This window comes from Lonchura striata, chromosome 10, assembly GCF_046129695.1.
Source record: "Lonchura striata isolate bLonStr1 chromosome 10, bLonStr1.mat, whole genome shotgun sequence".
In the NCBI taxonomy this organism is placed as follows: domain Eukaryota; kingdom Metazoa; phylum Chordata; class Aves; order Passeriformes; family Estrildidae; genus Lonchura; species Lonchura striata.
The window spans coordinates 22,437,727-22,459,470 of NC_134612.1; the positions used below are offsets into that span (position 1 = coordinate 22,437,727).

A 21,744-nucleotide genomic window follows, 5' to 3' on the forward strand; every position below is an offset into this window, starting at 1 on the left:
TGTTTATTAGAAGGCTGAATAAATGTGGTTAGGGAGATCTTTATTTTTAAAAAGAAAATTTTTCTGTTAAATCTGGTAACAGATAAAATAAACTAATATTTCTAACACTATTTAGCTTTCTTTCTTTGCCTGTTACATCCACTTTGTGGGGAGATTTTTGTGTAACTGTTTGAAGATTACAGTGTATCTTGTAAGACATTCTTCTTCACATAATACAGAGGATCAGATCCAGAGGATGAAGCTCTCAAAAAGTAATACCTGAGTCACTGATGGACTTCAATAAAATATCTTCTTGCTGTTGTGCCTTTCCTGTAACTTCTGCCTATGGATTAAATTATACTGGCTGCATTAAAAACTGAGTAGATTTGTGCAACATTTTTGTGGCAGGTAGTTCGAAATAAGCACCCACTGGAAATCAAAGATGCCATACAGCTGGCTGGCTCCATTTTTAGCACAAAATTTTCCTCGGGCTCCCCACAGCAGTGGTCTCAGAGTCTCCTCCCTGCCCAGCAGATGCTGAATGCTCTCCCTCTTGCAGAAACAAGAGGCACTTTCTGGCTCACACCTCCCAGCCTCTCACACATTCCCTCGTTCTCCTTCCCCCCCAGTGCCAGAGCAAGGCACAGACCAGCTCTGGCCAAGACACAAAATACATTTGAGTGCCCTTGGAGCTGTGGGGCCTGAGTTCTTGGGCTGCAGGCCAGCTCCTCCAAACCTTCTTCCCTAAAAAAAGAAAAAAATTCAATATCCTGGTAAAAAAAAAAAAAAAAAATATAAGGAGGAAACACTCGACAGAAGCATGTTGTCCTTGATCAAAGAAATTACCCTGGGTGGTCCACATGTTACCAGCTGGGTGGGCATTTGGGCTGGGTTATTTGAGGGTGTTCTGTCTTCACATACAAATGTATCTTGTGGAAGAGTATCTTAGGAAAAATATTTCTACTTCACTCCCAGATTGCTTTACCTTCCATTTATTTATCAGTAGGAAAAAAGAAGAAAAGCCCTGTTTTTTTACTTTCACACAGATATGCAAAATGTTTTTTAACTGCTACTTTTTACTGAAAATATAGGAGAAAAGTACATCAAAGAAAAAGAAATCATGTAAAGATTCTAGATGAGATCCAGTCTCACAAATCTAAGAGACAAAATGGCAAAGATGGGAACTCACTTTCTGGCAGGTACCATCTCCTGTATACACAGGAATTTACTCAGCTGCTTTGCCTTACCTGATAAATTAAACAGGTGCTGGAATTCATTATTTAAGCCAGGGAAATCTTAAATATCCAGTTGGGAGGTGGGTATTATTTACCTCTCCTTACCATGAAGAAAATTATATATTTTTAAAATTTTCTACACCATTACCGTTTTGTTTTGGTTTCAGAGGGCAAGGTGGCTGTTACAAGCATTGTCACCAAAAGCAATGAAACAACACGAGCAATTTTTAAGTAGCACATCAGTCTGTACTGTTTAAAATAAATGTGCATTCCTACCTGCCTTACAGAGCACATAACTTCAGAGGGGACTAATGATAAAAATAAGAACAGCAGTGGAAGGAAACTCTGTTTGGGTCTCAGAGGGCAATGCATGCAGCCCTGCCATACCTGTAGCCTGCAGCAGTAATGCGTTGCTGCTGACAAGTCACCGATTTCAAAGCAGGTTTCTGTGCCACTATATGCAAGCTGTAGAGATTCCTCCTCTTCTCCCCACTCTAATCTGTATTCAGAGATGTCAGTACCAGAACATTCAGGACTCTGCAACACAAATATTTATGTGGTTCAGTTCAGAAATGAGCACTTCGGATCGCTGTGTTTCACTGGGGAAGGAATGAAGTACATGGGAAAAAAGCCCAACAACCACCCTTGTTTTTAAATTAATACACCATTACTGCTGCAAATAGAAATGTACTGAGTTAATGTTCCCTAAGAGGTTACTGAAACAGGACAATTCTGCACAAAAATTACCTGATTGAAATTCAGAGAAATGAGTGTACACAGCTACTTTGCCTTCCATCAGGACATTCAGGAATAAATTGTCTCTCCACTGGCTTGGCAGAAGCTCAGCAGTGGAGAACATAAAAAAAGCATCAATCTAGTGCAGCCTACCTGAGAGATCAAAACACAGCTCTGGAAGCACTTGCCTTGGAGCCTGAAGCAGTCACTCATGTGCTGAGAAAAGAACCAACTCAGGAAGGGAGGAGCTGGCCTGAGGCTCTCGTGGAAGTCACCCATCAGTGCCAGAATGGGACCTGGGAGGGTGATCCTGGCACGTTCACATCCACAATGAGACTCCCATGGGACCACAGAATCATCAAATGGTTTGGGTTGAAAAGGACATTCAAGATCACCTCATTCCAACCCCTGCCATGGGCAGGACACTTTCATCAGACCAGGCTGCTCCAAGCCCCTTCCAACCTGGCCTTGAACAATTCTAGGGATGGGACAACCACAGCTGCTCTGGGCAAACTGTTTTAGTGTCTCAATACCTTCACAACACAGAATTTCTTCCAAATATCTAATCTAAACCTATCCCATTCCTCGTATCTCCAGCAATCCCTTTATTTAGGGGAACACAAATTCAATGCCTGAATGTGCTAGGCAAAACAGGCAAAACAGCACAGTTCCCAAACCAAAATATCTAGTGTTTTTAACAGAACTACCTTGAGCTGTACTGTGCAGCCTGAAGCAGCTCAGGGAAGCCCTGCTCTGCAGAAGTGTGGCTTACACGGGTTCTGTGATTTTGGCAGTCAAGATGTAATTTCCAGTGCACGGATCCAGAGCCTTGCTGCACAGAACAGTGACCACCCTGCACAGGCACAGGAGCTTCTCTGGCTCTGCCTCAGAGCTTCTAGCTGGACCATTGAGTAGGACCATTCAGAGCTCCTAAGCCAGATTTCAGAACAACATGTGAAAAAAAAGCATCACAATGGGCACCACAGTGTGCCTTCCAGCCACACTCCACAGTGCTTCACTGTTTTTCTTTCTAATTCATATCAGCCAAAAAATGACACTCTTTAAGAAAACATAACCACTGCAAACCACAGCTTCATTTTTAGTTAAACAAACATATCCTTCAAATAAATAGAGAACCTACCAGAATCACTGCTTTATGGCTGAGGAGAGCAAATCCCTGACCATTAAAAGGCAACATTTGAAAGTTCAGTGCAATTTCTAGCTGCAAAAAATATTAACAGCCCCAAACTGCACCAAATACACCTGTTTGTTGTTAAATTAAATGCAGATTATGTTTGTATCTAGAGATGTTAGCACAATTTATTTGAGCATCTTGTGAATGTCAGTGACTTCTTCCTCAACGGGCATTTTTCTGGGGAGGAGCCCAATAGAAGCAGGGCTGGGATTGCTGCTAGATTTTCACTGAAAGTCTGTGGCAGAACTACAGCCCCACTGAACCACATCACAGTATTATTTCTAGTAACATCCTTTCTTTTCTGCCTTAATTACACAACATTTTTTCTTTAATGGCACCAGTCATCCCCATAGCACTTCAGCTAACACTTATCTTGAGCCCAATGCCTAAGATGCTGGAGAACCGAGGAGGAATGCACACAAACTGAAATAAAAGTAAATATTTGGGAAAGATACAAACAACTTTTCAGGGGGAAAAAGCCCTGCATTATAAGCATTTATGGAGAGTTAATTCCATCTCAGAAACTCCAGTTTCAGCCAAAATCCAATATTTGTCTTCATAATTCCAGCTGAGAACATGCTGATGTGCTAAAAGCTTGCAGAGAGCACTTCCATCATCTGGTGCCAGTGCAGGAGGCCTTGGGTCTGAATCCTGGTCTGGAATACTCATGACCAACTTCATGTAATTCTTCAGAGCAAAGTACAGAAGATGTTTCTCTACAATAGCATAGTTTCTACACAGGATTTCCTTGCATATAAAGATAGCTCCAGACCAGTGAAGAGCTCTCCAGCTCACTTTTGAGTTCTGTGTTGAGCAAAGTGGAAGCAAGGTAGAATCAAACAAGCAGGGCACCTGACTCACCTCCCAGCTGACCAGGACTCGTGTGTCAGACAGGAAGGACAGGGAAGGTGCTCTGCACTGGCCTGGTGGTCCTGCTGCTGTGGTGACCTCTGTGGCCTCCGAATACGGCCCGTACTAGAGAGGAACAATAATTATTATTATAACAATAATAATACTACTAACATTATTATTATTATTATTATTATTATTATTACCACCAATATACAGGTGTACACCCATCTCAAAGCCCTCAAGAGCTTTCCAAGAACAGCACATGAACTTTTTCAGCACACTAAACTTTCTCAAAGGCAGACTGGGCTTTCAACACCCGGCACCAACCACCAGAGCTCAGGATGAGCTCACACAAATGACTCAGAGTTGAAGTGTGAGGTGAGCTCAGGAACAAACACAGAGCATGTGCATCCTTTGTGCATCCTCCTGTGTGGCAGCAAGTGCTCATGAAAGCAGAAACCACCTCCAATTTGCCCAAAAGTGAGAATGAACACACAGTAACTGAGGAACAGCTTGTGCCCCTCTGCCTTACCTTAGCACAGCATGTTCATGTACCAAAACCAGCTTCTCATGGATACAAAGAGGAGCACAAAGACCAAAGCACATATGGAGTCCATTTCCAGCTTCTTTTACATAAAAAAAATGTACCCCAAGTTACTTGTAAGAGGACAGGGTGTGCTGGAGCCCCAGCCTGGCACAACGTGCAGGGACACGCTGCGCTCACGCCGCGGACGCTCCGCTCCACGGGCAGCTCAGCTCAGACAACTTCTCAGCCCGTGGTAGGAGAATAATTTAAATGCAGATTAGCAAAACAAAAAAAGCCAATTTTCAGCAGTCTGGGAACCTGGCTTCAGCCAGCAGTGCGAGGACAGGAGATAGCACTGAAACAGCCTTTCTGAGGCCTCCTGAGTGGAAGAGTGAAGTTTGCTCAGTACATCCCTGAGTTAATTAGAAATCGTTCTCCAGAACAAAGGAGCTTCACTTGGAAGAAATTAGAGGAAAAACACTGATATTTACTTATTTTGTAATGCAGTACTAGTGAGCATGAAAAAAATGAGTCACCACAAAAAGGCCAAACAACACAGAAATTATGAACCCCCAGAAAACTTTTCAGCAGACGGGTCAGTATCTGCCATTGAAGAAAGGCCAACACTGATTGCTTTGTGTTACAAAGCATGTACATGGCAAAAAATGTCATTTATTGACTTCTGCTGTTTTTGAGGAAAAATCTGGTAGAGGACATCCTCCCCTATTTTGTACCTGGTAGCAAAACACAGCCAAAGCAGAACCAGCCTTTCATTTAACAAAGGGTGGAACCAGAAATGCATTGCAACTGTTCTGCCAAAAAAAAAAGAACCAAAAAAACCAACCAACCAACCCCCCCCCCAAAAAAAAAACAAACCTCCAAACCAAACCCACAAAACAGCAACCAAAACAAACAAACAAAAACAAAGCAAAACAACAACAACAACAAAAAAAAGGCAAAGCATCACGTATTCAAAGCTACCAGGCAGGCAATGGCTTTCACTCCAGCAGGCAAATCTAGTCTTTCCATGTGCATTTAATTAATTTTTCACAAAACCAAAACAGTGGGTGTTTTTAAACCAAAACTGTTTAAGAGTCTTGCAGATTTTTCTAATAGCCACGTTAAGTTTTAACAGAATTTCTCCCTGTAAGCGAGTAACTTTAAACTTTTGTGTTATGTTTGTCATCAAGATCTCCTGGGAAGAAACATGTCAATGCATGTAATTTAGTTGAGACTTTATATTAAACACCACTGGAATGACATAAAGGCAGGCATAAACAACCCAAACCTCAATGAGAAAGAAAAATATCTTTCTGCAGATCTCCATAGTCATCAGACAGAATTTCTGATGTATTTGGGAAGGCACTTCTTCCAAGGAAATAATTTAATAGAAAAATCTCATTGAATCTATAAAGCACAGATTTTTTTTTAAATTAAAACAAAACAGTCACCAGGAGCTTGAGTTTCCCTCAAAACACACCACCTAGGTGAAATTGCAATTCTTGTTTATATACATTTTAGATTCAAAACAAAAAAGCAGGAAATGCAACAGAATGAGGATGAAGATAATCCTCCCTGCAAGCAGCTATAACTTTTAGCAGGGATTTTGCACCTTTGGGAGCAGCTGATCCTGGCCAATCAAATCACATCAGTACCTGAAGTCTCCTTTAAAAAGACACCCAGGTCTAAAACTGCTAAATCTAAAACCTCTCAAGTTCCAGTTGAGCATTTATCACAGTGTTTTCCTTTTGAAATGTAAACTTTAAGGAATTTAGAGATTTTAGAGGTGCTAAGATTTTAGTTAGGAATAAGCCTTACTAGAGTTAATTAAAATAATAATAATAAATGAGTAGGCCTTGATGAAGTTAGGAGTTAGTAGTTAACTGATAATTGATTGCTTGTCAGCACAATGTTTAGTTAGCTGGGTTTATAATGAAGAATATAAACTGACAAAGAGCTTTTAGGAATAAAAGACAATTGTGGGCCTCCTCTGTTCTGAAACCAATTGAAGACAAGGAATGGGAGTTCTACCAAGAGTTCATTTGTCATATTTGCATTGAAAAGGTAGAAAGGTCAGAATGAGGAAGACTTCATTGACTTCCTCATTTTGGGACCCCTCCCCATGGAAGGGACACCAACCCATTCCAAGGAACAAACCACGCATGCTGAATGGCTTTTGGAGTGATTAACATACAAAGCGGGGAATAGGATGTACCAGAATGATGAATATGTATTTGTATATTGGGTATTCAATACTTGGATGGATAAAAAGGCTCTGTAATCACCTGGAAGGTGCGGTGTGGATTTGGGAGTTATCCCACACACTGCCCGGTGTCGAATAAACATTCACTTTCTAACTTTAAACTGTTAGAGAGTTTTTGTCCGTCACAGTTGGATATCAGTACTAGATCAATATCTGTACTTTTAATAAATCACTTTTGCCCAGCTGGCCCTGGCCCTGCTGAGGAGCAGCAGTGCCAGCAGCAGCAGCAGCCCCGCGGGGCCAGCACGTACCCCGCCGTCGTTCAGCGCCCGCACCCGGAACCCGTAGGTGGCCCCGGGGAGGAGGCTGCTCACGGTGCACTCCAGCTCAGCCCCGTGGTACACCTCAGAAACCACTTCTTCAGGGGCTGTCATCTCCACACTGTACTCAGAGACGGGGCAGCCACTCTCTGACTCAGGGACATCTAAAAGAAATGGTGAATTTGTTAATAACGTTAGGGAGCGCGCCAGAACAGCCGTTTTTTACTTCATATACCACAGAAATGTGTATTTCTGCTTTTGTGTATAAATAGAAGATACCTCACAGATATCTTCTATCTATATAGATACAGATATCTCTCTTTTGTTGTGGGCACCTGTGGGTCTCAGATTCAGCCAAAGAGAGAAACGGGAGTTTCTAACCAGGCAGAAGCCTGGGAAAGAGTTGGAAAAGAATGTAAATAATTCTGTATCTCTCTCGTTATTCACATTGTTTATAGTTAAGTTCTATCACTGTGCATCAAGCACTGTGCACCAATACTGTGGGTTGTTTTCACTTCAGGACCAATGGAGTTGGTCCTCACGAAGCTCTGTATCAAAGAGCAGCGTATTTTGAATAAATCAGAGTTTTTACTCTCAGAGCCTTCTGAGTCAAGTCTTCTCATTCCCGTCCTGCCTCGACAGTGACAGGCACCTTTGTTTTTGCCCCTAAAAACAATGTATTTGACAATACCTGCATGTTATGTTACAAGGCAGTAGCACAGAATCAAACCACCTGGGGATCAGAAAAACAGCAGCCACCAAAATGCTTCCAGCAAGCATTTGGGTGGATTTTTATACTGGTGCTGAAATATATCTGACAGTTAGAATTTTTACTTATCCAGAATTTGGCTTAACAAGTGATGCCACAAAAATACTTGGATGCTGCAAGATTATCAATGTAAAGAAAACACTCTGTTGGAAACTGGCATGTGTCTTGCATTCTGAAAAGTGTTCATTTTTTGACAACTTAGTGCCATGAGTGTAATCCAACATCTTTGCAAAATAACAGGGGTCCAATAGACTATGTGTTATACTGGTTGTCAGGATAAATACCACCCAAACCCCTCAATATGTTCTAACTCAGATTTTTGATAAAAGTTATACATTAGAAGTATCAAAATGCTTCTGGCCAAGCCAATATTTCAAAGGAATAAAAAAAAAAAAATCTTGAGTCACACTGTGTTTTTGAAATAAAAAAATAGATATTCTAATGATAGATAAGATAGATATTCTTCATAGCCCTGAGAGGGGATTGGGCTGGAAAAAAAAAAAAATGGGAGCAGAGAGTAAGACCTAAAGGACAGCTGAGCTCAGAAATCCAACGCTGAGCCACCACACCTGATGAGAAGCTGCACTTCTGAGTTGCTCAGACTCCACTGGAATTTGCTGTGCACTTCCCAGGGAACAGGATACAAGCAGCAGAAACAAAAGCTCAAGGTCAGCAGCAGAACCAAAGCTTTAGAGCAGCAGGATGCTGCACTGGCTTACCCCACTGCAGCTGCACCTCCCTGTGCCTCGGCTTGCCCAGCAGCCTGGGCGGGCGGCAGGGCCCCGGCGCGACGCTCAGCGTGCGGACAGGTAAACTCTCGGAGCACTGGGGGAGAACAGAGCTCAGTTACACCTGGTACAATCACAGCTCAGTCACACCTGGCATGAGCACAGCTCAGTCACACCTGGTACAATCACAGCTCAGTCACACCTGGCATAAGCACAGCTCAGTCACACCTGGTACAATCACAGCTCAGTCACACCTGGTACAATCACAGCTCAGTTACACCTGCCATGAGCACAGCTCAATTACACCCTGCCATGAGCACAGCTCAGTTACACCTGGCATGAGCACAGCTCAGTCACACCCTGGCACAATCAAGCTCAGTCACACCCTGGCACAATCACAGCTCAGTCACACCCTGGCACAATCACAGCTCATTTACACCCTGGCACAATCACAGCTCAGTCACCTCTGCCATGAGCACAGCTCAGTCACCCTCTGGCATGGCCACCACCTTCAAAGTGAGCCACAGCTACAGAGCAGCACAAGAAATTGTCTTCTATACTCTCCACTTCATGAAGTTTATATAAACAGTAAAGGAGAAGAGATGCTGTCAAGCATGTTAGTACAAATACAATTAATAGAGTTCCTTCATTAGCATTCTCAATACTGGGCTCTCTGTTTTAATTTTCCTCTGAAATAATTTCAAGGCCTAAAGTACTCAATCTTAAATGAGAAAAAAATGTATCAAAGCAGGAGGAATATGTGTATAGGTACTGAATTTAAATCAAAGAGGGGAATTGTTACAACAAATTACCTCTTTCTGCATCTCCAGTCAACACAGGGTCAAGCACATGACAGTCTGTGGCCTTTTTCAAACAAGTGGCCACATCAGATAAACATGATGGTCTTTTCTAATGTAAATATAAACAACTACAGATTGGTTCTGAGGAAACCAAATCTCACGAAATTGCAGCTTGCTGAAAAGAAAATTATGTACACACAGAAATCTGAAACTCAGCAACTTGCAGCATGAGATTAACTGCAATCAGTGTAGTACAGGGAAACATTCCCCTTCTTTTGAAAGCAGAAGTATTTTACCAAAATTAGCAGATAAATCTCTGAAAAATATAAACCAAATAGCCCTTACTGTTGGATAATACCCACCTGACTGTGTCCACCAGTGCTGATACAGCATGCCCGGAGTTTATACAAAGTGCCTGGTTTCAAGTGAGTACAGGTGTATTCTGTAGCTGAGCCACTGTAGGCCACTTCCCACTGGTTTGCTAAAAATAAGATATATCCAAGTTTAAAGAAGTGGAAGACAACACATTTAGGAGTGTCTATGAGAAAGGAAAATCTTCCACAAATGATGTATTTCAAGAAAATCATTAGTATTACTATGAATGTTATTTCCCACTTGAGGATATAAGACATAGACATATGTGCAAATACATATACTTACAAATAGAAATAAATATTAATATTATATATAAAGTATAAATGTGCAAATATATGCACACAAATATAAATAAAAATATTTCTAGGTTTGGCCATATAACCTGAAATCCTGTCATTATGAGTGAAAAGAGGATACCTAAAAAACTGACTACAAAACCTTCCCAAAATCCAACCCCAGCTCACCTAGTAATCCTGCAATTTACATAATTCTGTTTCAGTCAGATTATTAGAGCTTTAATGATAATAACAATAATAACCTAAAGAGTCAGGACTCCCATATGGTAGCCAGAGTGTTTTGAAATTGAGACAACTTGTCTCAAGTTTACCTTCTGGACTTCCTTGAGAAATCTCCAGCAGATACTTTAGGATTTCTGAACCACCATTATCCTGTGGAGGATCTGAAAAAATAGGACAAGAATAGGGGTGAGAGATGACAAAATAATTGCAAAACCTGCTCCTGATTCAGCTCCTTCTCCACAGTAACTACACCTGGTTATGCGCAGCAGAAGGGGGTCACAGTCATTTGTTTTCAACATGAATCAGACTAAGGCTGCTGGATAATGATGATCCAAACAAAATGTATGGAAAAAGCACTGAAAGGGAAGCTGTGTGGAGGTTTGCCCCAAATAAAGGAAGCAGCTGGAATGAAGCTGCAATGGGACATGAAATGGAGAGTGAAAAGCTTGAAGATGTACTTGAGTGCACATGAATCAAAACCAAAACATTTTTGCTTCTGAATACACAAGAGCCTCTACATACCTTTCAGAATATTAAAAAAATTAAGCTGTCATGTTCTCCAAACACATTCAACTTTGGACTGAGAAGGAGCATGAAAAATCCAAGTTCTAACACATATTGCCACGATTTTATTTGAATTTCTTACGACCCCAAAAATCTCTGCCACATCAGTCTGAGCTGGCTTACCCCACTTCACACTAAAGCCATGAGCTGTTATTGGCCCCTTGATCACGGGTCTGGTTGGAGGTCCTGGCCTGTCTGGGCTGGTTGTGCAGACCAAAACTTCGCTGGGAGAACTCTTCCCTTCCACGTTGGAAGCAAACAGCTGAAACAAAACCACAACGAGTCTGCTCTTGTTCACTGCAACTGCTCTTCTGGCAGCTCTGCATCTGTAGTTCTTTCAGTAATTCTTTCAGCACAAATGTCACATCCCAAAGTGTGTGGGATTGTAATAACAGATATTAGATTGTCATGATGTTTCTTTACAAACCACAGTGATTTCTTCCCCTCCCACCATCAGCAATAGATCGTGACATATTTAACATAACAGCAGTGCTGATTTTTCCTTTAAAGAAAAAGAAAGGTCACTTCTTAAAAATAATTGTGTCAACTCACAGTATTTTTCTCTATAAAAGAAAAATAAGAGAACCATAACTGTAACTTTGATATTTTTGGTTTTGAGGTATTTCTAACTGCTATTTACGAAGTAATTCAAAGTATCAATAATCACACTATTAAAAGTAAGAATAAAGTTGTGCCTGTAGCCAGTGATACCAGGCTACAAATTTTTTCTGTTATCAATGCAGTTTTGTAAAATCTAATTTAATTTGAAAGCAGGGCTACAAAGAAGCACTAAGGGTTCTCTCCTCTCACCAGCCACAGCAGCCTTTGCAACACTAAGCTAAAAAGCATCATCTCAGAGTGACAACACAAAAACTTCCTCATCCTTTGGGTAGTTCAGGCAACTTCACATGGTCTTCTGTCCCAGAGAGCAGGAAAAGAGTGTTCCCTGTGAGGGTGGTGAGGCCCTGGCACAGAAGCTGTGAATGTCCCACACACAGAAGTGTTCAAGGCCAGGCTGGATGGGGCTTGGAGCACCCTGGTCTAGTGAGAGGTGTCCCTGTCCACAGCAAGAGGGTTGGAATCAGGTGATTTTCCAACCCAAACCATTCTATGACTCGATGATTTTTTCTTTCTGTTGCTCCTGAATATAGTAAGACCTAGAGAAGCCTGGTGCTGGCCTCACACACAGCTTCTGGCCATCTCCAGGGGGACACCAGCCTGGGTGGCAGCTCTTGTGGAGACACTGCAGTAGACAGCCAGGGATGGATGGACAGCCAGGGATGGATGGACAGCAGCACCACAGCTGATCCTGGATAACCCCACTGCCTCCTCCTCACCAGCAGCACCCAGACTGTGCTGTGATCACAGACCTCAGCACACACAGAAAATGCTGAACTTGGTGTTTACAGGAAGACTCCAGAGCATCCCTCAGGGGCTCTGAGCATCCACAGAGGAGAGGACACCAACACCTGCTAAAAACCAGCTCCAACCCAGCCATGTTGACATCTGAGACAGAAAAGTTTCATTCTGTGGCTGCCAGGGGAACACAGGCCCCCGTGCTGGCTGGGCACCTGACAGTGTTTGCTGCATTCTGTAGAAGTGGGATGGGATTTGTCACCAGGGACCAGGTAAATACAGCCCTGAGCTACACTTTTACAATATCCTCCCACATGGTACTGAGAGTTGTGATTGTTCCCCGAAGTCTGAGCAACAATATCTCCTGTATGACAGAGGCAGAAATACAACTAACAGTTTCATATATTAGGTCACAATATAAAGCAAATTTGATGACTCAGTTTTGGAGGGAACACTAAAGGATCCCAGTAGTGCCTGGAAAAAAACCCAAACCAGAAAGCACTACACAATAACAAGAGGAAAAAGACTTTACCCTGAATTTATACTGTGTGCTTCTTCTGAGATTCTTCACAGTACAGGCTTGCTCCTCTCCAGTGTACTTTGGGTGAAACACGCTATCCTAAAAAAATACAAAATCAAACAAATTCCAGCAAAAACTGAGGAGTCTGAAAAAGTGTTCCCTGTGTCTGTACCTACAACATGTTATAGCAAAGGGGCTTCATAGCCGAGTGCTTTTTTTAAAAAAGAACAAGAAAAACCAAACACATATATAACAATATTAATTATTATTACTACTACTGCTTTTAAACTGCAAGGCCGTAATACTTTTTTTTTAGAAGAAACACATTGCAGCTGCCCTGAGTAATGTAATTTTGCTGCAAAATAAGCACAAAACCAATCGTGGCTACAGAACTGGAAGTGACAGATGACAGAACACAAGCCCACCACGGAGCAGCCAGGAGGACATGGCAGACTGACCTAGCTGAGGACAAGCTGCCCTGTACCTCACAGAATCCTGTGTGGCTTTGCAAGTAATCAGAGATGACAGCAGAGATTTTTAGCTAAGGATTCCTAATTCTGCTGTGCAGCAGAGCAAATCACAGAGCTCCACCCTGCCAAGTACCCAGTACTCCTGGAAGGCCCTCCAAAGGAGCAGTCAGTCCATGCTGCTTCTCAGTGCTCCCCAACTAATAAATCAAAACTCAGTTAAGTCATGCACTTCATAGCAACACAGCACTTACATTATCTTCTTCCTGAATTTCCAGGGTGTAGGAAATCACTTCCTCTGGTGTGCATCCCTCTACTTTATTCCACTGCAATGAGATCCACGTCACACCAGCTCGGATGAGCCGTGGTGCAGAAGGGGTCTGAGGAATATTGCCTGCAGTGTAGCAAACCACCTCCTGGCTGTACCCACTGCTCAGAGACAAAGCAGAGAGAGAGGAATATTAAATACAGACAAACAAACCTCCAAATCCCTCCCAAACAATGAAACAAAGCAGAACAAAAACAAAAAAACAAAAACAAACAAACAAACAAAAAAAAAACAAACAAAAAAAAAACCCCAAAACAACAACAAAAAAGTCCAAAACCAAATGAAAAAAACAAAACAAAACAAAAACAAAACCCAAAAAACCCCAAGTCCACCACCACAAAAACACAAAGCTAAAGAAACCTAAACCCCAATGTACTTAGGGAAGTATTTCACATTTTCAAAGAGTTTGGACAAAGTTCAAATTGCTCAGGTGGAAAAGATGAACACCCAGTAAGGAAATGCCAGAACTAAGACTAGAAAAAAATGCAGGATGATGTGTCATAGTCATTTTTTACAGATCTCACCACAATAATAATAACTGGAAGAAAAATATCTGAATGCCTAAAAATATTAACTTGGTATTAACTGTGGAGGAAAATCTCATTTAACAAAAGGAAACTAAGGTATAGGAAAGAGAGCCTTAAGTGCTCAACTTTTGGATGTTGAACCTGAGATGTACAGAATACAAATTCTATAAACTCTGATCAAGCTCTCAAAGGAAGGTAGCATTCTGCAATTTTCAAACCTGTTTCCAAAGTACAAAGCATATTTTGTGCATTAAAGTCACACCATGAACTTAACACACAGAAAAAGCCAAATCTCCTTAATTCCAAATATTCCTTCTCAAAAATAACCTATTTGTTGAAATAGACTTGGATTTAAATAAAGCACCTATACCTAAAACCCAAACAAGACAAAAATCATCATACATGGTAAGTCCACAAGCATTACAACAAACCAAAACCATCTCATGACATGAAGTGTTAGATGACATTATCATGCTTTAATTTTGAGTGCTGTCTATAAAAATAAGGCATGTGTTGCTGGTCTTATCTTACAGATTAGCACAGAGCAGCTGACCATAAATAGTTTTTAGCTCACTCCTTCCTCAATAGCCTGAGGAGAGAGAAAAAATGGGAGAAAGATAACAAAAAAAAAAAAAAAAAAAAAAAAAAAAAAAGGGGGGGGGTAGGAGTGTTGAAACATGCACTAAGATATTTTAAAAATCTGGAATCTGGCAAAGAAAAGAGATGCCAGAATTGGGAACTCTGCACAAACCCAATTCCCTTCCAGTTACACTCAGCAGGTCCAGCTCCCCCCCTCTCTCTACACTGAGTATTATTTCAATGGGGAGGGAATAAATCTTGCAAGAAGCTGGGAAAAGGGACTCTGTATGCACATGAGTGGTCTCAGTCCATGTCAGGGAAAACACAGGAGCATGAATAAAGAAGCTTTCTAAAGCTATAAATTACTGAGAGGCTTGTGTTTGGGAAGAGAGAACAATGCAGGAGTCTCCCTCCACAAAACACATTGTTATATACCACTGGTGTTTCTTTTGTGTCCTTGTAATAATGATTAGATCCTGTTTAGCTAAGGAGGACAATAAAGGAGTGCACAAGGGCACTGGATGTTTGCCTTCTTCACAGCTGAACATTTCCTGGGCTGCTCTGCTTGCCTGAGCACAGGAGCACACACTGCCCCAGCAGCACAATGTCCCTCTGGGCACACTCTGCCCCTCAGCTGCAGCACATTTCACCCCAGTGCTCGCCAGCAGCTCCCAGAGGACTGAACCAAGTCTGATTTCTCACCCATCTTCATGTGTGTGCATCAGTTTGTGTGCAAGGAAAAGCAGGAGCTAAACCCTATCTTTCAGTGCCTTGGATGTGCCTTCCCTCTCTCAGTCCTGCCTGTCCCTCCCTTCCTTCCCACCCCATCAGCCAGCCCTGCCAGTCCTGAAGAAGGAAGGGACTGTACTGCTGCAAAGAGACAGAAGGGCTTTGCTTTAAACCAGCAAAATAAATATATCAAGATTCCTTTCAAAATCTGTAACTCAGCTTCCCCTTGCTTGTTTTTCTTGGTTCACAGAGGTCCCTAGTGGGAATTTTACATAACAGATGTATTCTTTTCGTATTAGCAATAGACCACAAAACACTATTTAACACCTCAAAAGGAGCCTATATCTGCTCAGGCTGATCTCATCGTGCTGAAGGTGCACAGCAATTCCCTGGGAGGTGAAGGATATCACCAAGGAAAGCATGACTTACCTCGAAGCATTAACAACAGAGCAAATGCCACACATTTAACTCAGAAACCATGAAGAGAAAAGAAACAAAAACCGCCCTGAAGTCCCTCTTGATGTTAGCATTGATGGGTGAACTTTTCAAGTAGCACTTTTTCTCGAGTGCTCTGAGGAGCCCACCTGGTACCGATGTCGTTCTGGGCCGCCAGGCGGAAGGTGTAACCCAGAGCTGGGCACAGCTTGGTCAGCTTGCAATGCTTCTGGCTCCCAAAGTAGCATTCTCTGAAACCACTGTTCCTCTTTCCCTGGAAAGAGAGAAATCTGTAATGGGATGGCTGTGAAACAAAACCACGCTGGTTTCAGAATGAGCTCGTTTCATTAGTGATATCAGAATGAGATGTTTGCATAAAAAGCAAGCGCTGACAGCACTGCTGTGCTCTGAAAATCACACAGAGCCTGCCTGCTGTCGGATCCCTTCTCTTCTCACCTTCTTGCAGTTGTGAGATGCATCTACAGCTGCAGCTTGAAATGCAATTTATCCCACTCACGACCAAAAAAGCGGGAAAATTATGAATGAAGTGAATCTCTGAATCTCCTCGGTCGCAGAAGCAAGGGAAAGGTGCAGCCAGCACTTTGCAAGCTCAGTCCTCCAGCTGAGCATCCCTCGCTGGGATTGTCTCAGCAATTCCCTATCCCACAAGAGGGCTCTCGCTCCCCACGGTCCAGCAGCCCAGGGAAGCTGCCTGGGACCTTCCCCTGCTCTCCGGGACAAAATTCCCTCATCCCAGAGGAACATCCAGCGTGCCGGGCTCTGCACCCACCCCACTGCCCAGATTGCACAGGGCATGTCACCAGTGAACATCATTTTTGGAGAAGTTTGGAACTTTGTTAAGGAAGTCGTTTGCCAGAGGGATGTTTTTTGGGAGCTTCACATCACTGTGAGACACTTCTCCAGCTCCCAGATGCTTCCTCAGGTACTGGTCTGTACCTCAGCACCGCTGAGCACACTGACACTCTCCCTGGCCCCACCACATTTAAAACAAAACCAAACCCGTATCAATGCTGCCCAGCTTGGTACACCCTGGGGCAGAAATAAAGCTGAGCTGTCTGCAGGACAGAGACCCTAAAGTAGCAGGGAATATCTGGACTCATTTTAGGCCCCACATGGAAAACAGGCAGTTTGAAATCTTTCAGAAGGGGCATAGACTGCTCACCTCCTCATAAATGATATCTACTAGAACAGCTGAAAGGAGTATTTCAATTATTGAAAGTATTTCGATACTCAAATACATATGTATTTTAATAAATATATTATAATAAATATAATGTAATAAATATATTATTGAAAGTATTTCAATACTCAAATACAAAATTACTGGACAATTACATTATGAAGTACCCAAAAGCCCACCAGAATGGAAGCCTGACAAAGCACATCCATGGGCTCCAGCATGTGCAGAAGACAGGGTTATGCCCATCTCTGCAACTTCTTCTGACTGAAAAGCCATTTACTAGTTTTGGCACTCGTCTGTACCATTTTTAATTTTGCACCATTTTTAATTTTGTACTATTTACAAGGACATTCCCACTCCAGGCCAACAGCCTCACCTGCTGTGCCTCCTTGAGCTCACTCTGCCCTCCCACACACTGCTCCTCCTCCATGCTCACAACATCACCACTAAAGATCTCAAAAGTGCCTGAGTGGGACATGCATTTTTCACTGGCTCATTTCTCCAGCCCCTGCCAATTTCTAACTCTTCTCCCTCAGACTGTGACACAGAAGGAAAAACTCCCTGAAACGTTTGCAGTGAGTCCCCAGAATGTGTTTATCAGGCTAGAAACAACCACACAGATTTCCAGCACAGCACAACAGTGTGGAGGCACTGAAGGGATGTTTAGCACACTGGCAAACAGCCAGAACTTTTATTTATACAGTTCTAGAACACTTGTTCTAGAACTCCTTTACACACAATCCCCTTCAGCTTCACCCACTGCTCCAGCAAAGGTAAATTAAGGAGGTAAATTAAGAAATTGGAAAAGAAGCACGAAACCCAAAGCAAAAACATTTTGTACATGAAGATCTTTTCAGATCTAAAATCCCTAGCCATAGAATGCTATGACAGAATTCCTAGTTACAGAGTTCTATGATAGAATTTATTCAGGATAAAAGTAACAGGTGGGCATACTTCTCAGCTAAGCATTAATATATCTAAAATGCAGACTATACAAAACCTAATTAGAAATCTTATGTTTCAGTGAAATATCCATTCATCGGTTCAGCACTACTAAAAATAGATTTTTCCCCTATGCAAACTCTCTTTTACAGGTTGAGTTGCCTTAAATTATTTTTTCCTCCATGACTTCACTGCTTATAAATAATTGAAAGCATTTAATTTATTTTGGATTTCTGTTTAAGAATGCCTTTTTAAGAATAATTTTCCTATGCTTTTTTTCCAAGAGAACAAAGTGACCAATTGCTAAGCATATGGTCAATAAAACAATGCTGGCTAAAAAGCAAAATCATGGAAAATCTCACCTGTACCACAATGCCTGAACTGAGAGCAATGGGCCAAGCAAACTTTCATTTGTCAGCCTGATTGGTTAAAACCTTGCTGAGATGGCCAAACATTTATGGTATCCTTAACTTTATAACAGTACAAACCCTGATATTGTATATATTTCTTTTCCAAAACTGGTATTGTACATTCCCCAGACTCAGTCAGAGACCAACTGGTATTTAGATTACTCAGACTGGCTGGTATTTTGGATTCTATTGGCACTAATTGGAGAGGCTGGCCGATATTTCTAATTATCCTGGCATTAATAGCCTGGAAATAGCCTCTCCGCTCCTTCTCTCCCAAGATTTATGAAAGCACTAATGCTGGCATAATTATAGACAGGAACAACTGGCAGGCTGGTACTGGCTGCCACCCAAGAGTCTTACAGCTTTCCCAGAATCCTTCTCCTATTCTTTGTACACTCCATGTTTTTAATCCTTCAAATAACGTTTCGTAAATTGCTTAAAATACACGGTATAATTTCTGCAAGGATTTGTAATCCCCAGATTTCAGAGGGAGGGTGCTGTCAGACTTCCCCAGCCTGGGGAAGTCTTCTCCTGCCTTCTCCAGCCTGGGTTCCCTCTTCTTGTCCAGGACAGCCCACCCTGTGCTGGACCATCAGCAGCCTGTCTGAGGAACCAAGGACAATCCACAAATCCACTCTGCCTTGCACAATGCTCCAACACAGTGTTTAAACACAATTAAGAGCTCTGCCTGCCATTCCAGCAATATTTCAAGCTGCACACTCACTCAACACAGGGTGCTTGATTTTCTTTGGAGAGTGTATTTACTGAAGAAGGGATTTGAAATGGGTTTTGCTGAGTGAGGTCCCTGCAGCAGACCCAGTAAATAAAGGCAGGAGGAGGAAGGGGCCACTGCAGGTCCAGCAGGGCAGGAATGGAGCAGAGTCCTGCTCACAACTGAAGCAATGCTCAGCACCACATCTGTGACCAGGATGCAGGACTGACATCTGCTGTGGCCACACCAGCACTGGCTTCTGGGTTTGGGTCGTGCTGGCAATAAAAAGGAACAGACTGAAATTCAATCTGACACAGAGCTGCGGAGCAAACTGTCAACAATTAGTGCAACACACCCTCAGATCTCTGCAAAGCATTTTCTGTGCCAGTTATGCAAGTAACTGGATTGTCTCTACACACAAACACACAGAAGGCAGAAAAGGACCTACAAAACATCCCTAAATTATACACAAACCCCAATTTTATGCAAGGCTCTCCTCCTGCATGTCTCACTAGAGTGGCACAGCCACAGAACAAACTTGGGAGGGCAGGTAAGTGAACAAACACAAACATGGAGAGCCCTGTACCCAACTCTGGTGGATCAGCACTGAGATGCCTGGCTCAGATTATCAGCTGGTATAAACAAGCACACCTCTGCTACTTCGAGGAGCTTAAAACTTTGTGTCAGAACAAAATTATCCCCACTTATCTCTATGTAAACTTCATTATTAGCTATCCATCATCAAATCATTAAATAGTGTGGTATTGTATCAGTCTCCTTCTTTCTCAAATTAAAATGAGCTGCTTACTGGGTAAGAATTAAAGCTGTTTTGAGCTCTACACAGGGACACACACTGCATGAGAGGGATGTCCTTGTCTCTGGCTCAAGAACATTCCTGCCCTTTCCCATCCAGATGAACAGGATACTCTGGCTATCCATATACTCAAGAGAAACATTTATTTACTACCACTTAATCACACAACAAGCATTTCACATCTAATTAGCAACAAAGGCCTGGTTCTTACAGCAGTGCCAGCAGCATTTTTCAGTGCAGTTACAGTTTACTGATTTTGAAGAATGCTGGCATCAGGAAAATCATCACCTCCTTTACAGTCATGTTTTCTGTTTGGTATATTTTTAATGCTATTTTTTCCCCAATTAGCTTTTTGCTTACCATGAATAATCAATCCTGGCACCAAGTCATCAATTGATTAGTTCAGGTTTTTAAATTCAAAGTTCATAGCAAAAGAGCCAGAAGGTGAAGTTTTCCTTAATTACTAATTTTAACTAATTTTATTGCCAGACAACTAATGCACCTGTGGTGCAAGCATGTTCCAATTCCAATGAAATCCAGAATACCTGAGACAGAGGCTGATCCTTACTTCTTCAGAGCCAGTGGAAATTTTCCTAGGGTACATGCAGTGTATCTGAGTGACAATTTGCCGAACTTATCTTTTACTCTCCTATTAAAGAATTAAGTGTCCTTCATAGTTCTTCAGGCATTTTAAGAGGTAACAGTTTATTAGCAAGGTATGACACCCTAATTCAAAGACTTGGACCAGTAAGGGGAAAGCATTTGTGTTTCCTGACTAAGCATGTAGGTAGCACCAGTCACATTACAAACCATTTAATCCAAACTGGGATAGAAAAATGTAGGGTAACTGGAACAGTTTTATGTACTAACAACCTTTCAGAGTCTGCAGGTCAGGAAAAACCCCAAACCTCAGAAGTAAACCGAAGCAGCAGCTGGGTAGGACGGCACAGTAACATATTAAACAGTATAACCCTCTAGAGTTTCCAACCTCACCTAATGCTGGGGCTGTAAACACAGCACTTCAGCTGCAGCTTTACAGCCACAATTCATTTTCTGCACACACAGGTGATGCCACCTACACTCCTGGAGGCACTGTGGATGCTACAAACTCCTCCTCTACCCCATAAAAACAGGAGGAACCAGGTGAGATACTGCTGAGCACCTGACACACTCTGGGCTGTCCTGCAGACAGACAGACAGACAGACATCTGTGACCTCCCCGCCAGGAGCACAAAGGGGCTGCAGGAGCCCCTCCCTTGCAGGGGTAACTCTGCTTGAGCTTGAGCTGGAGGAACACACTGGTGTGACTGGGACACAACTGGCAGTGTCTGCCTGGATGCTTCCACCACTCTCCCCACCTCCCATGGCTGATGCCAGCTTTGCTTCCAGAGTCTTGTGCAGCCTTTGCACAAGAACCTTCCAGGACCTGTGTGCTATGAGTGTGTCAAGGGCTTTCCACATCATTCTTTCCTAGGAAGGGACTCAACTTCCTAAGCAGGTTGCCACTTCAGGGTGTTTTTCCACCTTTATCATCTGACAGATTTCTTGCTCTCTGCTCTTGCAAAGCCCTCTCTGCTTTGCAGCCACGATTTAATTTCCTTCTGATCGCTGATTTTCCCATGTTTATATTTTACCCTGTGCCTCACAGCTAATGAATGCTGCTCTAGCTGAGATCTGGCAGTGTGCTCTCTGCTGCCTGGCAAGCCCTCTCCTGTGCCTTGCTGTATGTATTCCTTGATTTCTCCAGGACACAGTGTGGCCTTGTGGAAAAGGCAGTGCTTTTGCTTATGGGGAGTTTACAGAACCAAGCTCGAGGCTGCAGGGCACTGCAAGTGAATTCTCTTTTGTACCTGGGTGCCAGAATTCCAGGAGCTGAAAGCACTTCACCTCAGAGGCAGAGCCTGCCATGGCACAAGGAGAAGAGA

General features: G+C 42.5%; 1 protein-coding gene across 1 annotated transcript in view; it reads right to left on the minus strand.

Annotated features, from left to right (window-relative positions):
- Positions 1–21,744, minus strand: part of FNDC3B (fibronectin type III domain containing 3B) — a 188,074-nt gene that overhangs the window by 33,029 nt on the left and 133,301 nt on the right. Inside the window, exons 12-21 of the mRNA XM_021548251.2 lie at positions 15,890–16,014; positions 13,397–13,571; positions 12,688–12,774; positions 10,923–11,061; positions 10,325–10,396; positions 9,705–9,823; positions 8,534–8,639; positions 7,037–7,209; positions 4,006–4,119; positions 1,602–1,751 (exon numbers count right to left, since the gene is read on the minus strand). Coding sequence (XP_021403926.1) covers positions 1,602–1,751; positions 4,006–4,119; positions 7,037–7,209; positions 8,534–8,639; positions 9,705–9,823; positions 10,325–10,396; positions 10,923–11,061; positions 12,688–12,774; positions 13,397–13,571; positions 15,890–16,014 — 1,260 coding nt within the window. The remainder of the gene's footprint in view (positions 1–1,601; positions 1,752–4,005; positions 4,120–7,036; positions 7,210–8,533; positions 8,640–9,704; positions 9,824–10,324; positions 10,397–10,922; positions 11,062–12,687; positions 12,775–13,396; positions 13,572–15,889; positions 16,015–21,744) is intronic.